We start from the raw sequence: 17,645 nt of genomic DNA, 5'->3' as shown, positions 1-17,645 counted from the left end.
ATTCTCTATATGGTATTAAGATATGTAACTTCAATTTCTTCCAACAAAAAATGCTGATCATTCAATTTACTGACAGAACGGTGAAAAAGGTAGATGCCGCACATGGTGACGCCATGAACTTTAAAATGATCTATACTGCACCTGTTCTCCCAGGGGAAGTAGTTATGCATGCAGCATCCACTTCTCCCATTAAATAACCCCCTGCAGTGTCTTTATACATACGCAGAGGTATAAATTCTATGTCTTTTGTGTCTCTCCAGGATGTAGAATTTGTAATGTATATTTCAAACATATAGATCTAAGCGTGTCTATTGCTAGACACACGCTGAAAAAAAAAAAAAAGGATAAATATATGGTGTGCAGTACCATTGCTAGAACATTTTATCATGTAGTAACTTATCAGTGTGTTGAGTACTTTTTGCTGTCTAGCTTCTATACAATAAATGAAGTGTTGTTCTTCTCCACATGAAGAGGCATTAGAGGATAAGACGCTGATAGGTCGTACCTGGCAGTCTGGCAGCAGCTTCTAGTTCAGCATAGGGAGAGAGGGAGGGACTGGGAGCTTCAATACAAGCACAGAAAGACTGAGCACAGCTAACAGCAAGACAGGAGGAAGCATCCGCACTGTGTGCTTTCATCTCAAACCACAAGAAAGTGCCAGCAAGCCAGCACTAGGCTGGTCCATGAGCACTGTTCAGCAGGGAGCAAGAAAGTGCTCATACCATGTGAGCAGGACTGTGACCAGCACAGCTATGGACAGCTTTGACTTTGCTCTTCTGCAGGAATGGGACTTGGATGACCTCTGGTGAGTGCCTGCTTTGTCTGTGTGCATGCTTTCTTGTGTTATACAGTACAGAGGCTTTGTGAGTGGCTCTTTGTATTCCGCTGCCGGGAGCCTTACTATTCTTTGGCAGTAAAAGAATGAGCAACCCTAGGGGCAGGCAGAGCGACTTCTAGAAATGCCATTGGTGCGGCTGTAAAGAAGCGTACTGTGCAAAGAATGCCAGCAGTTCCTACTGTCAGCCAGCAGAGGACGCTATGCTTATGAAAGGAGGTCTACTAGGTCAAAAATACTATCTGCTTAGCTGACAACAGCTTGTGGAAAGTAGGGAAGATTTAGATAAAACACTAGATAGACTTTGTGTATGTTTGTGTATTTTATAGGCTCATTCACATGGGCACTTGCATGTTTTCTGCACGGAACACAGGTTCTTGCCAGAGGAGCTAGCAGAAGATCCAGCATAAAATATGCATCTAAAGTACTTGCGTTTAAACACATTTCAAAGTTTTTAGACAATACAGTGCTTAGATGTGTACAATTCTTCTAATTACTTTACACATACACTCGCTGGCCACTTTATTAGGTACACCTTGCTAGTGCCAAGAAAATATCCCCCACACCAATACACCACCACCACCAGCCTGAACCGTTGATACAAGGCAGGATGGATCCATGCTTTCATGTTTACACCCAATTCCAACCCTGCCATTTGAATGTTACAGCTGAACCAGTCTGGTCAGTCTGCCCAGAAGCACTGTCTGATGTGAACCATGCCTCGCAGAAAAGAGCTCTCAGAAGACCTACGATCAAGAATTGTTGACTTGCATGAAGCTGGAAAGGGTTACAAAAGTATCTCCAAAAGCCTTGATGTTCATGTGTCCACGGTAAGACAGACTGTCTACAAATGGAGAAAGTTTAGCACTGTTGCTACTCTCCCTAGGCATGGTCGTCCTGTAAAAATGACTGCAAGAGCACAGCGCAGAATGCTGCATGAGGTAAAGAAGAATCCCAGAGTGTCAGCTAAAGACCTACAGAAATCTCTGGCACATGCTAACATTTTTGTTGCTTCATGCAAGTCAACAATTCTTGATCGTAGGTCTTCTGAGAGCTCTTTTCTGCGAGGCATGGTTCACATCAGACAGTGCTTCTTGAAACCAGTAACCCAAAACAGGTGTGTGTTTTTTAAGGGCAGGACAGCTGTCAGCAACACATCCAATATCATCACACTGATTGGAGTCAAGGTTGGCTCACTCCTGGCTCCAATTAGCTCTGGGAGAAGTCATTAAGCTAGGGCCTCACATACTTTTTCCTCCCTGCACTGTGAATGTTTACATGTTATGTGCAATTAAACCATGGCAACATCTAATGTTTGTGTAGTATTATGTTCAGCAGACTGTGTTCTTCTATTGTTGTGACTTAGATGACGTTCAGAGCACATTTTATGCCCAATTCATGCAAAACTCCACGTAATCCCAAGGGGTTCACATATTTTTTCTTGCAACTGTATATGCATTTGCATGCGTGCTTGCATACAATCTTTTTTTCTAGACCACTAAATGTGAAACATTTGTAGATGCAGCTGTGTGAATGGCCCCTTTGATTCCTAAAGCACTGTGTTTAGATGTGAACATAGCTTTACACATTTTAATGCTGAATTTTTGGCACCTATGTTATTAAGCCCTTTGTCATGACAGATATAAAATAGAAATGATGTCCCAGGATAATGTATTAGGACCCTTGTCAACAGGCTTTTGTTCTCTTCAAGTGGGTTTTGCATTAATACACAAGTCTATGGAAATGTAAAAAAAACACTTAAAGCAGGTCAGAAGGAGGTCAATTGTAGGTCAAATGAACCTGTCAAAGTCTAAATGATAGCAGAAATATTTTCACCTGATGCCATAGTGAAAGCCCATCAACACAGACCGTGAAAGTGGACCTTCACTCTTAGGCCCCTTTCAAACGGGTGTGTCGTCAATGGACCTGCTTGCTCAGCAGGGGATCTGTCTGCTTATCCCCGCTGAGCAAGCGGGTGACATGTCCGCGTCCACTCCTCTTATGCAGAGGGGACATGGACACAGCCTGCTTTCCATTATGGGTAGTCAGATGGAAATGGTCTGCCTTCCATTTAACTGCCATCTGATCTGATCTGACAGACACATGTCCATTTACACCCGCCGCTCCATAGAGGAGAATAGAGTTTCAGATCTGGTCCACCTGAAAAATGGCAGGCAGACCCGATAGGAAAGTCCATGTGAAAGGGGCCTTGGGGCTAATTCAAACTATATGCGGTGACAGATGTTTTACGGCATGGTAAAACAATTGTTTCCTATGTGTCCCATTCACATTGCAATGCAGCCTAGTGCTGCGCTAAAATGCATTTTTTGCAGAAAACTGTGCCAAATTACATTGCAATGTCGGGCAGCGCAGTGCATCATGCTGCCCTACATTGCAGTGAGTGAAGTGTACGTTTTGTACACTTCACATAAAGTTTTTTGAAAACAGAAAAAAGGGGAGCCTTGTGATGCACTGAATCCCGTCAGAGCGGTGACTCGATCTGGCTACCCTGCGTTGCAGTGTGAATTCAGCCTTACCACCAAAATGTTGGTATTTTGCACCTCCGCCAAATCTAACATTTATCTATTTTTAATCCTTTTTTTGGCAACTCTTCCTGAAATCCCAGGATTCTACCAAGGGAAGCATAACATCCCTAGCTGCCCACAACTTTAGGGAAACTCACGTTTACACATCCCTAGAGGAAATGGAGTACTCTAAAGTGTATCCACTGAATTATCATATAATAAGGGGTGCTTGTCTATTCCTGATTCTTGCTCCCGGCCTACTGATGACATCAGGAGGCCATCTGCCAGAACCTAGAAGAGACAGCTGGCTCCCAATGAGAAGAAGATGGTGGCATGGGACCGGTTCTTGCTCCTGGTCTACTGATGACATGGGTGCATGGCATTATCAGGAGGCCTTCTGCAAGAACCTAGAAGAGACAGCTGGCTCTCAATGAGAAGATGGTGGCATGGGCGTGGTTCTTGCTCCCGGCCTACTGATAACATGGGTGCATGGCATTATCAGGAGGCTATCTGCAAGAACCTAGAAGAGACAGTTGGCTCTCAATGAGAAGATGGTGGCATGGGACCGGGTGCGCAGCAGAGGAGCATTAGACCATTAAAGAATACTGATGGACTTGAGGGGTGCGCTAGTATGTTTTATTGTGGATAATCCAGTGAAAATGGTAGTAGGGAAAAAAAAATGCGGGAGTGAAGTACCTCTTTAAAGTGTCTGAAAGACCTGTCTGTGTTGCCTTTAAGGCCTTATATTCACATGGGCGCTAAGGTCTGTATAGCATGAGATGTCTGTTTACTCATCATGTGTAAATGGAGATGCAGCACAATATTGATATATCTGCAGGACCAAGTCTGAAAGGGAAGCAAGGACAGATGCCTGACCATGAACAACAGACAGTGTTTGTTCAGGGTTGCAAACTCACCCCTGCAAACCTGTCAAACTCAGATGGACAGGTTTGTCCACATAGGTGCTACATCTCCATTCACTTACAAATGAAGCGCCCTTGTAAATAAGGCCTAACAAAAAAGCAAACTCTACTATGTATTTCCTATTATGTACTAGCAGACATGGGTGGTTGTTAGTTCCAGATAACGATGTGTTCACTTTTATAGCCCACTGGCTTGTCACAGGGTCTGCTGCAAAATCCTTATCCTTTATGTCAGGGGAGTCAAACTCGCGGGCCACATCAGCATTATAGTTGCCCTAAAAGGGACAGTTGTATCTGTAAGGCTAGATGTCCAGAACACCCTACCTCCTCTTACATCAGATGTCAAAAGCCCCCCTCCCAACATCAGAAGAAAAGAGCCCCTGACCTTCCCTTAAATCACAGTGCACCCCCCCTTACTTTGTGCTGCTGCTGCTGGGAATAGTCTGGGGGCGGAACAGGGAAGCAGAAAGTACAGGGTCGGAAGGAGGACCAGAGGAGGGCTGTAGTCAGCTGCCAGAGTCTGCTGAATGCTGAGACCATGGGAGGTGGAGATGAGGGAGTGCTGCGGCTGCACAGAGAGGCTCAGGATCTGTAGGAGGAGTTCTGTCCTCCTCTCTGCTGCCGATTGCTGAGACAGAGGGGGCAGGGTTGAGCCTCTCCACGGCTGCACAGAGAGAGAAGTAAAGGATCTGGCGGAATTCTGTCCTACTCTCTGCTGCCAACTGGTGAGAAAAGGTGGGGCAGAGACAAGGGATGCCACAGCTGCAAGAGAGGTGCTAGGGTGTGAGATGCAAGGGCTACATGAAATGACCTGGCATGCTGGATTAGGCATATGGGCCTTGTGTTTTACACATGTGCTTTATGTGGTTGTCTAGATCATTGTACAAAAAGTCAGAAAAGGAAATTAATCCCCACAAAAAAATTAATTCTTATTTATGAACCGCTTAACTTATACTTTTACTGCGGAAGGGCGGCTTCGCTGCGCAAAATCATGCGCAAAGGCACGCAATCGCCCTACCCGCAAGGCTGGTCGCGGCTGTGGGTGTCAATCACCAGGTCCCGGCCGGTGATTACCCGCCGGCGCCAAGTGATTACCAGCAAACACTGACAGGGAGGACAGCTGCAATGTTTACAATGCAGCCCTCCACCTTGTCAGTTTGGGCACACTGACCGGGATGGCTGAGCACAGCCATCCCGATCAGTGTACTTACAGTGAAGCACACACACCCCGCCCCCTAGTAAAACACTCCCATCACACAGTTAACCCTTTGATTGCCCCCAAATGTTAACCCCTTCCTCCCCAGTGCCATTAGTACAGTGTGAGAGCTTTTTTTCTGCACTGATCACTGTATTGGTGTCACTGGGGTTGTCACTGAGACCAAGTCAGTTCCCCCTCAGTGTCAGAATGACCGCCGCAGTCCCGCTATAAGTCATTGATCACCACCATAAGTCACTGATCGCCGCCATTATTAGTATTAAGAAAAAAAATTCCAGTATCTATACCGTCATTTGTAAACGCTATAACTTTCACATAAACAAATTAATTTACACGTATTGGGATTTTTTTTTAGCAAAGACATGTCGCAGAATACATTTTGGCCTAAATTTATGACAAAATTTGATTTTTAAATTGTTTTACTGGACATGTTTTATAGCAAAAAGTCCAAAATATTGTTTTTTTCTCAAAATTGTCGGTCCTCTTTCTTTTTAATAGCGCAAAAAATAAGAAATGCACAGGCGATCAAATACCACCTAAAGAAAGCTCAATTCGTAGGAAGAAAAGGACATAAATTTAATTTGGGTGCAGCGTTGCATGACCGCGCAACTGTCAACTAAAGTAACACAGCGCCGTAATGCAAACCACTTCTGTAACCGCTTCCTGACTGCCCTATAGCAGAAATACTGCTACAGGGCGGCACAGGTGCACAAAATCATGTATATATACGTGATTTGCGCTCCCATGGTTTTCATGCCCCTCCCAGATAGTGTCAGATTGCCCTCTAGTACACCAGTCATCACATTTAAACCCTTGATTGCCAGGAGCACGCTCATGTACAATAAACCTCCATTGCTAGTATAGTGTCTGAACGGGTCAATATCTTTGATCAGGTCAGCACTATACCAGCGTTCACATTAGTAAAGCGTCCCCAAAAACGCAGCATTAGCGGGATCAGCCCCTGCACCTGCCAACACCTGTGTTTAGCCCCTACGCTTACCCCCCCTTCTCCCCCAGCAAGTGCAGTGTCAGTAGGTCACTGTCACTTGATACCTTACACACAAAACCGCAGTGTTCGCAGAATCAGCACTCGTACTTTCCCCATTCACTGCCGAACCCAGAATTCAGGTGGAAATAGCAAATTTAACTACACTTGATTTTTTGGAGCTGTTTTTCACGGAAGATCTGTATGCATGGATTGTGAATCAAAGCAATTTATATGCACAACAATTTATCGCCACCAGCCCAAATTCAAACCTTGCCAGACCATTCGCATGGAAACCCATTACGGTTTCCAAATTTAAATTTTTTGGGGGCCTAACCCTTAACATGAGCAATACTAAAAAAAATTAATTGCGGTTGTATTGGTCCACAGACTTGATTCATCATATGCCAGTGTTCTCTACTGCCATGGACAGGCATAGATATGAGAGTATAATGTGTTTCATGCAAAAAAAAAAATATGAAAGGGCAGTGTAAAAATAATTAAAAAAATCAAAATATCTTAAAAAAAAAAAAGCACCCTTGCTCCCCCACACTCGCTCACACCTGTGTGCGCGAGCGTTGACTCTGTGCCTATGGATATTAAAAATGTATGCAGTTTGTCGCCATTGGATGGGGCATGCGCAGTTTTAAAGCATGTCATTTTTAGTATCCATTTACTCGGCATAACATCATCTTTTATATCTTACCAAATAATTGGCCAATATATTGTGTTTTTGTACATTAAAACTAAAAAAAGTTTATTTTTTGCATAAAAGTTGCGTTTGAAAAATCGCTGCACGAGTACTATGTGAAAAAATTGCAGCACCCACCATTTTATTCACTAGGGTGTCTGCTTTAATAAAATATATAATGTTTGGGGTTGAAAGTAATTTCCTAGCAAAATATACAGATTTTTTTCATAGGAACAAAAAGTGTCAGAAAAGGCTTGGTCTTCAGGTGGTTAGAAGAGTGAATGATGTGTGGCATAAACTTCTAGTGCTGGGTATAAAATGCCCCCACCCACCAAAACTACCCCTTTTTGGAAGTAGACACCCCAACCTATTTGCTGAGAGGCATGTTGAGTCAATAGAAAAATTAATTTTTTTACCACAATTTTTGGAATATGACAGAAATTTTTTTTTTACACAAAATTGTCACTTAAATGATTTATTGCGCACACATGCCATGTGGAATTACTCCCCAAAATACATTCTGCTACTTCTCCCAACTATGGGGGTACCACATGTGAGAGACATTTTGGCAGTCTAGCCAAGTACAGGACCCCAAAATCCAATAAGCACCTTCAGGCTTTTAAAGGGCTTCATTTCCTCATTACACTTCCTGACTACCTATCACAGTTTCGGAGGCCCTGAAATGCCAGGATAGCAGCAACCCGTCCCCCAAATGACCCTTTTTTGGAAAGTAGACACCCAAAAGATTTTGATAAGAAGCATTGTGAGTATTTTGCAGATCTCGTTTGTTGCCACAAGTTTTTGGAAAATGAAGAAAGAAAATAAAAACAAATGTTTTATTTTTTTATATGTCAAAGCCTTGTGAGAAAAAATGAGATCTGCAAAATACTCACCATGCCTTTTTTTTAAATGCCTTGGGGTGTCTATTTTCCAAAAAGGGGTAATTTGGGGGGGGTTTGGTACTATCCTGGCATTTCAGGGTCTTTGAAACTGTGATAGGTAGTGAGGAAGTGAAATGAGGAGGTTACGCACCTTCAGGCTTTCAAAGTGGCCATTGGATTTCAGGCTCCTGTATATGGCTTGACTCCCAAAAAGTCTCACACATGTGGTACCCCCACAATTGTTAGAAGTAGCAGAATATATTTTAGGGTGTAATTCCACATATACCCATGGCTTGTGTGAGAAATATATAATTTAAATGACAACTTTGTGTAAAAAGTTTTTTGTAAAACTTGTGGAAAAAAAATAAATCTTCCATGGACTCAATATGCCTCTCAGCAGATAGCTTAGGGTGTCTTCTTTCCGAAAAGGGGTCATTTGGGGGGGTGTTTGTACTGTCTTGGTATTTTAGCACCTCAAGAAATGTGATGTGCAGTCAGAAAGTAAAAGCTGTGGAAATTCCATTATCTGTACCATAGTTTGTAGATGCTGTAACTTTCACACAAAGCAATCAATATACACTTATTGGGATTTTTTTAACCAAAAACATGTAGCAGCATACATTTTGGCTTAAATTTCTGACAAAATTTGAGTTTTTCAGTTATTTTTTTATGACAAAAATGAGAAAATATAGTTTTTTTAAAAAAAAAAATGTTTTTTTCAAAAATTTTTTATTTATAGCGCCAAAAATAAAAAGTGCACAGGTGATCAAATACCACTGAAAAAAAGCTCTATTTGTGTGAAAAATGGACATAAATTTCATTTATGTACAGTATTGCATGTCCGCGCAATTGTCAGTTAAATTAGTGCAGCGCTGTATAGCAAAAAATGGCGTAAATTGCAGTATCTATACCAGCAATGGGCAAACTACGGCCCGCGGGCCGTATACGGCCCGGCTGACCTTTTAATCCGGCCCGCGGAGCTAGGCTCCCGCTAGGCTCCTCTCACAGTCCGCCCTGAAGACCGGTGTAGCATGAAAATCTGTCTCCTATGAGGATCTGTCCCCCTCAACGTATCTGCGCATGTGCCGGAGATCGCCGATCGGCTGCTAATGCCTGAAACTGGCACATGCGCAGATACGTCGAGGGGGACAGATCCTCATAGGAGACAGATTTTCATGCTACACCGGAACGACGCGGGAACACGCGAGAGGAACGCGCGGAGCAAAGGTAAGTGAATTGACACAGGGGGGACTTGGGGACTTAATATGGGGGATGAATTAATATGGGGAATGAATTACTATGGGGGATGAATTACTATATGGGGGATGAATTACTATGGGGGATGAATTACTATATGGGGGATGAATTACTATATGGGGGATGAATTACTATGGGGGATGAATTACTATGGGGGATGAATTACTATAGGGGGGATGAATTACTTTAGGGGGGATGAATTACTATAGGGGGGATGAATTACTATATGGGGGATTAATTACTATGGGGGGTGAATTAATATATGCGGGATGAATTACTATATGGGGGATGAATTACTATGGGGGATGAATTACTATATGGGGGATGAATTACTATGGGGGATGAATTACTATGGGGGATGAATTACTATGGGGGATGAATTACTATGGGGGATGAATTACTATATGGGGGATGAATTACTATGGGGGATGAATTACTATATGGGGGATGAATTTACTATATGGGGGATGAATTTACTATATGGGGGATGAATTACTATGGGGGATGAATTACTATATGGGGGATGATTTACTATATGGGGGATGAATTACTATGGGGGATGAATTACTATATGGGGGATGAATTACTATGCTTACTATGGGGGATGAATTACTATATGGGGGATTAATTACTATGCTTACTATGGGGGAATATTACTATACTTACTATGGATGACACATACACATCATTCATCTACTCTTGGTCCGGCCCCCGGGTCCAATATATGAACCCATTGCGGCCCTCAAGTCAAAAAGTTTGCCCACCCCTGATCTATACCATAGTTTGTAGACACTATAACAAAGCAATCAATATACACTTACTGGGATTTGTTTTACTAAAAACATGCAGCAGAATACATTTTGGCATAAATTTATGACTAACTTTGAGTTCACTGTATATTTTTTACTTTATATTTTTTATAGCCAAAAGTAAAAAATATTGTTTTTCTTCAAAATTTTCAGTCTTTTTTTGTTTATAGCGTGAAAAATAAAAAGCGCACAGGTGATCAAATACCACCGAAAGAAAGCTCTATTTGTGTGAAAAAAAAGGACATAAATTTAATTTAGCATTGCATGACCGCGCAATTTTCATTTGAAATAGTGCAGCGCCGAATAGCAAAAAGAGGCATGGTCATTAAGGGGGGTAAATCCCCTGGAGGGCAAGTGGTTAAATGATAGAAGAGGACAGCTCTGAAATGTTTTGTCCTCAAAAGTACTCTTCATCATGAAACATATCAGAGGTGATCTCTGTCATTATTTAATAAAAAGAAACATTGCTGTTGCCCAAGGTATGGTCATTTATTTCCTTATGGGTGATTGTGAAAAAGTGGCACAATCAAGTGATTTTATGTATGCATGGTTATATGCGATTGAAAACTTTTTTTCCCCAAAAAATCAGCAAAAGGCCAAGGCTCATGCTTCCTTTTACCTGATGTAGTAAATATTGCAGTTTATGGAGCAGAACTGTTATTGTTATCCTGCTGTTATCTGTTATTTATGATTTCAGTTTTCTTTTTTTTTTACTCCTATTGAACAATGCATTCTAAATTTTTACCAGGACAATGTGTTCAGCAAAAAAAGGTATAGTGACTTTTTTGAATGGCCATGCTTCTGCAAGATCTCTGTCTGGAAAAGTATTATAAAGAAAGCTTACCTAAGAAAAATCTCAAAGCTGTCATTACTGTCTTTGTGTTTTGCAAGGCCTTAAACAAAATAATACCCAGCCCCAAATAAATACATGGCATCAGCTGATAAGGCCTCATTCAGTTTGGAGAATGAAGGTGGACAGACTGCTGTGTTAAGATGTAGCTAAACGCTGCTTGGACACAACCGCACTTTGTGCTATGGCTACATACAAGTGGATGATTGACTGTGGACAGTTTGTATGCAACCAGAAATACTAGGTGTGGATGCAAACTGCATGGCTGGCCGGGGTATCTATTTACATGTAACCACTAGAGTACAAATCTGGCCATGGCTGTTTACACACACTAGAGTTGATTTATTATTTATTTATCAATAACGCAGCGCTTTACATATAGTTACATAGTCTGGCTGAAAAAAGACAAAAGTCCATCCAGTTCAACCATAGAAAAAAAAAGTTATTATCCTACACCGACAGTTGATCCAGAGGAAGGGAAAAAAAAACTCAGCAAAGCATGATCCAATTTGCTCCTGCAGGGAAAAAAAATTCCTTCCTGATACCCGGAGAGGCAATCGGATATTCCTTGGATCAACTTTACCTATAAATGTTAGTATCCAGTTACATTCTGTGTATCTAGGAACAATTGAGTACTGTCCGTGATACTTTTTTTATTTGCACTAACATACAATTTTGAGGACAAGCTTTCAGGGAGTGTCCCCTTCTTCAAGGTCCAAGCAGTACTATACAAATCACAAAGTTTTAGCAGAATGTTAAATGTTAGGAAACAATCCAGGCCTTTTTTAAAGCAATCCACTGAGCTGGCCAGAACCAACACTTGAGGGAGTCTATTCCACATTTTCACAGCTCTCACTGTGAAGAAACCTTTCCGTGGAGATTAAATTTCTTTTCCTCCAGACGTAAAGAGTGCCCCCTTGTCCTCTGTGATGACCTCAGGGTGAATAACTCTACACCGAGTTCACTATATGAACCACTGATGTATTTATACATGTTGATCATATCCCCCCTTAATCTCCTCTTCTCAAGACAGAATAAATTCAGTTCCTCTAATCTTTCCTCATAGCTGATCTCCTCCATGCCTCTTATCAGTTTGGTTGCCCTTCTCTGTACTTTCTCCAGTTCCTCAATGTTCTTTTTGTGAATTGGTGCCCAAAACTGAACTGCATATTCCAGATGAGGTCTTACTAATGATTTGTACAGGGGTAATATGATATCTCTATCTCTGGAGTCTATACCTCTTCTAATACAAGAGAGGACTTTGCTCGTTTTATGAACCGCAGCTTGGCACTGCATGCCATTATTAAGCTTGGGATCTACCAGAACTCCCAGATCCTTCTCCACCATTGATTCCCCCAGTTGTACCCCCCCCCCCCAGTATGTCTGATGCATGCATATTCTTAGCCCCCAAGTGCATAACCTTACATTTATCTACATTAAACCTCATTTGCCACATAGTTGCCCAATTAAACATTGCATTGAGGTCGGCTTGTAAATTGGAGACATCCTGTAAGGACGTTATTCCTCTGCGCAGCTTGGTGTCATCTGCAAAGGCTGAAATAGTATTTTTAATCCCTGACCCTATATTGTTTATAAATATATTAAAACGAAGGGTCCCAACACTGAACCTTGGGGTACACCACCAACAACCCTAGACCATTCAGAGTATGGTCATATATATTGTATATTCACATCAGTCCCTAATTCTCAAGGAGCTTACAATCTAAGGTTACTAACTCACATTCATACATATACTATGGCCAATTTAGACAGGACCCAATTAACCTACCGACATGTCTTTGGAGTTGGGTAGGAAACCGGAGTACCTGGAGGAAACCAACACAGACACAGGGAGAACATGCAAACTCCATTCAGGTAGTGCCATGGTTGGGATCTGAACCGACGACCCTAGTGCTGCCAGGGGGAAGTGCTAACTGGAGAGTGCAAAATCTGGTGCAGTTGTGCATGGTAGCCAATCTGCTTCTAACTTCAGCTTGCTCAGTTAAACTTTGACAAAAAAAACCTGGAAGCTGATTGGTTTCTATGCAGAGCTGCACCAGACTTTGCACTCTTTTCTTTTAGTAAATCAACCCCATAGTGTGCCTAGGGCTCTTTTCTGTGCCTGTAAAAGCCACTGATTCTCGCTGGTGCACCCCATGTGAGTTAAGCCTCATACTACAAGTTGTGATTAATTTCATCAATTTCAATCAATGAACAAAACAAAATTGCTGCAATTGCTCTGGATGAAATGGATTTGGAGCATATGCTACAGTCCTGCAATCGATTGCTTAACCGGTGATAAAAAATGATCCATAACCTTGCTCCTATTGCCTGCTATGTGGATGCAATCGCTAACGGCTTCAGTTTTGCAATCAAGTGACTAAAAATGACCCATGTGCTCCCAGCTTAGAACCCAAAAGAATATGACTGTCATAGACAGCGCTGTCTGGCTTTTTTACAGAAACTTTCAGGCAAAGTCATTGTTTTGCAGCCATTTTTGTGCAATGAGATTGATTTACAGTTGTCCAACCAGATGTCCATGTATTTCCTCATTATAGCCTGTGGGTCAGTATAATTATACATTTGTGAAAGAATATATTCCCAAACAATGCAATATGCAGTATATCATGTACACGTTCGGATGCTAGCTTTCCAACAGATTCTTTTGCATACACATTTTACATGCAAATTTCAGTGGAATGCTGCTAAATATAGAGATCTACAAGCAGTGCAGATCTGAAAAGAGAACATCAGAATGGCTTTTTTGGAGTGATGGTGCCCTAGGCACTAACAAACCCTCAACCAGGTGTTCCACAAATGTAATGGATGATAGTTATTGCCAAAGACAAGCCTCATGTAGACTTCAGCTTTTATTGAGAGGAGCAGACCTCCGCAGGGTGAGTAAAAGAAATATTAAGACTTAGCAGCAAACCTCCAATATATGAACCTTTTTGATGCTTTTTGATGCTTCTTTGCATCTGGTTTGGATATCTGTGTCTAATGAAGGATTCTAGCAGTTGTACGTCTATCAGAGTTGCATTTCACATGTTATGGGAATGACCCAAGTATGTACACCCTGGAGAAAAAACTGGAGTTAAACATTTTAATGTACTTTAATGTGGTGTTTTATGTGACTCATTTGTTAACATTATGGGGCCAGTCCACCCAAAAAGTGTATTTTAGTTATAGGTGGAGTGTGTTTTGTTGAACCAGTATCGGGTGTTTTATACTATATGTCTTGCATATTCCAACAGTGAGATCTCCCTGCCATATTTGCCAATTGTGTTCCTGGGGGGTTCTGGGGTTCCGACCCACCTTGATGTGTTCTAGCACTCATTGTGTACTTCATAATGTAAAATAGATTTAAAAAGTATACCAGGGAAAGTGGGATCCCATATACAGCCACAGCAACTCAAGTGCAAATATCTTGCCAAAAGATTCTTCAAGGGACACTGGAAATTATTAGGTGCCTTAAAGTGGAACTTTAGTCAGAAAATTAAGTCCTGCTTGGTCACTTCAGGCTGGCCCCGTTTGAAAGTATAGCCAGGGCTTTTTTTCTCACAGAATAGGCTCAGGTACCTTCTGAGTCACCCGCATCTCTGCACCCTACCCACCTTTGATCACCATCCATTCGTTCTACCCCCTATCCACCTCCTAGTACTGCCCCTTTTATAGAAGCCCCCTCCAGCAACAATAGACCCTCTCAGTAAAAATGGAACCCCCCTCTCAATAGATCCCCAGGAGCCAGCATCAATGGACCCTCCAGCACACCTTGCCATTACATACATTCAGTGCTGGAGGTGCTGGAACAGCATTCCCGCTGTAAAATGTCCTGAGTATACCTCTGTAAAACATTAAAAATAAGTGTCTGTACTGTTTAAAATCCAGTGATGCACTGTCTTACCCTGCTCTGTACATGCTCAGTTGCTCTCCATTTTGGCATTGTGCTGAAAATCAGAACCACTAGAAGTCGATCTGCTGACAGCATAAAGATTTACTGCTGCTTAGGGGCTCTGGACTTCAGCAAAATGGCAGCCTCCAGCAAGAAGAAACAGAAACAATGCTGGAGGCAGTTTACAGCAAACACTGATTTTGGTATGCTAATGTGGAATGTATGTTCCTTGCTAAACATTATTTTTTATCAACTGGTTTTGGGTAACGTTCCACTTTAAAGCAGAATGCCAGGAATTTATTTTACTTCTGTTGTGTCAGTACAGAGTAGTTACCTCTAATGATTCTTCTCCTACGTCTGCATTACTGCCGTGAATTATATAATACTAGTTTCATTATTTGTAAGCTCAAAAGAGCAGGGCCCTCGAACCCCTCGTGTATTGTATTGTTACTGTCTTGTCTCATGTTCTGTCCCCCTTGCTACTGTACAGCACTGAGCATACCCTTTGGTGCTATATAAATACTGTATAATAATAATAATAATAATAATTATGACTGCAACATGCAGTCAGAGCTATACTTCCAGTGCTGCAATGGTAGAGCTGCAGCTCTCATACACACAAACCATACTGTAGTTTATCCACTCCTCCTCTCCCTATTCCCATTCACAGATTGGTTTGGTATCTGTTAACCATTCATAGAATATAACATGTTCTGTTAATGAGCAGGGGGAAAGGACAAAGAGAGCTAAGTGTTGTAAAAGAGCTGTGAAAGACTCAATGGACAACATACATTTACCTTAACATAAAAGGATACATAACAATATAGCATCCTTGTATCTCCGCATGCAAAGTGTAATCTCATTGTATTGTTGAACACAGCAAACAAGTTTATTTTGCTCAGATTTCTTATTTATTGACATATTATGACAATATTGGTAATGAAAAACAGTAATATTATTTTTTTTAGATAGTGGAGTCTAAAGGACAATAAAGGTCTGATATATAACAACTGGTAAAATCACTGGGGGTTTTTTGAGTACACGAACACTGTTTTTCAAATTCGTGTCCATTCCCTGAAATAGACATACATTTTTAATTGAAAATTTAATTATCAATATGAAGTTGTGTTACAAAGTAAACAGATTTGTGAAAAAATAGTACCAAAATAGAGAGATAAAAAAAAATCAGCAAAAAGAGAAATACAACATCTTATACATCAAATAAAATAGGGATATTAAAAAAAAAAACTAAAAGAAGCCTAAATAAAAGCACATCACCTTCAGGAACATTCCTTCCCTGGCTTTCCCGTCTTTTAAAATAAGAGGCTCTACATGGTTTAGAGTAGCATAAGGCTGAAAGGTTTTATAAAATTATTAGTAATGGAGATTTCCCTGGGTCATTTTCTCCTTCATATATTGCAAAAAATAAAGATTGCCAAGAGCAGCTTTCTAAACTGACGCTTTTCCCATATCATAGAAAAAAAAGGGCACAGCAACATAGTAATTCTGACCTTTGCAGATAGGTACCCAGATGATAGCTTCTGTACAAACCGAGAGAACATGAACAAAAAGTTGGCAAGGTATAATGGTTACACTAGTCTATCACTGCCATGGTTGTCAAATACAGTAAGAATGAAATGTATGAAAATATCCTGTGAACTAGGGATTGGTAGCAGGGTGTGTGTGTCCAGCTTCTCAGGATGAACCCCAATGTGAAAAAACACATATCAGTCACCATAAAAGTTCAATCTTTGTGAGGTTTAAGTATTTACAAATGCAGGGAGGAAAACTACCAATAAACGTTATCACTCAGGCCTATTGCCTACCAATTTCTTTCATTTAGAATTAAAGGGCAACTCCACTTTTGTGGAGAAAAAAAAATATCAAATAAAAAAATTAATATAGTATATACAATTGCGACAAAAGTCATATTGTAATTGAATGTTATTAAAAATGACCTTTCCTTTTGAATCTGCAGCTCTGTAATTTTAGTAAAATGCAATGCAATATGGTTACCTGGAGGTGTTCTGTACACAAATGGTGTACAGAACACAGCAATATAATTTCCTCCTTGTGTGACTGGCTCTCTGGATTTCCCAGAAGTCTGCACTAAGATACAAAACAGGCATCCCCTGCAACATGTGCAAAAAAATTTCATTTTTGGTGAGATTCTCTCAATAGGAAATCACATCTCAAGGGATGCAAACCCTGCAATTTTCCTCATTAGAGCCATGCAGGTGCAGCAGCTGATTGATAATTATAAAGCCACTCCCATACAGATGCACTCTGCACATGGACACAGACAAACAAACAGCTCTGTCTTCAGAATAAAACAAGGTAGGAATTTGCAGCAAAGTTTAAAATCCCTGCAAAGATCACCAAAAGGGGAATGTTTTTTTCTCAACAAATATGGAGTTACTCTTTAAGGGATTGTACAGCAACAATGTATGATTTTTGACCTTGCAATAAATTTTGGTTTTTGTTCAAGCCGCAGACTGTCCTCATTGGAACCCTAAAGCCAGTGGATCCTTTTCCTCTGGTTTCCCTTGCTCTTTCTATGGTGTACAACAACATCCTGGGAGTGAAGTAAACTGCTTCCTGGACCTCCCTGTTTTACAGTGGTCATATACAGTTCCAATTTTGGTTGATTTCGAATTTTTTTTAATACATACAAGGTTTTTTTGATTGGACAAGCTGGAGATTGTGATGCCATCTGTCCCTAATCTCCACCTTCTCCAGTCAGAGAACATCTACAAAAAAAATTACAAGGCATTCTGTGAA

The 17,645-nt window shown here is 41.1% G+C and overlaps 1 protein-coding gene across 3 annotated transcripts in view; it reads left to right on the top strand.

Moving 5' to 3' along the window:
- Positions 1-590: 590 nt before the first annotated feature.
- AFF3 (ALF transcription elongation factor 3) overlaps positions 591-17,645 on the top strand; it is a 450,181-nt gene continuing 433,126 nt past the window's right edge. For all 3 annotated transcript variants that reach the window (XM_089688114.1, XM_089688112.1, XM_089688111.1), the window contains exon 1: positions 591-805. In XM_089688114.1, coding sequence (XP_089544240.1) covers positions 796-805 — 10 coding nt within the window. In that variant the 5' untranslated portion in view covers positions 591-795. The remainder of the gene's footprint in view (positions 806-17,645) is intronic.

This window comes from Staurois parvus, unplaced genomic scaffold, assembly GCF_062004578.1.
Source record: "Staurois parvus isolate SC_StPar_1 unplaced genomic scaffold, SC_StPar_1.0 ptg000446l, whole genome shotgun sequence".
Lineage (NCBI taxonomy): Eukaryota > Metazoa > Chordata > Amphibia > Anura > Ranidae > Staurois > Staurois parvus.
This window is presented reverse-complemented; position numbering and strand designations above follow the sequence as displayed.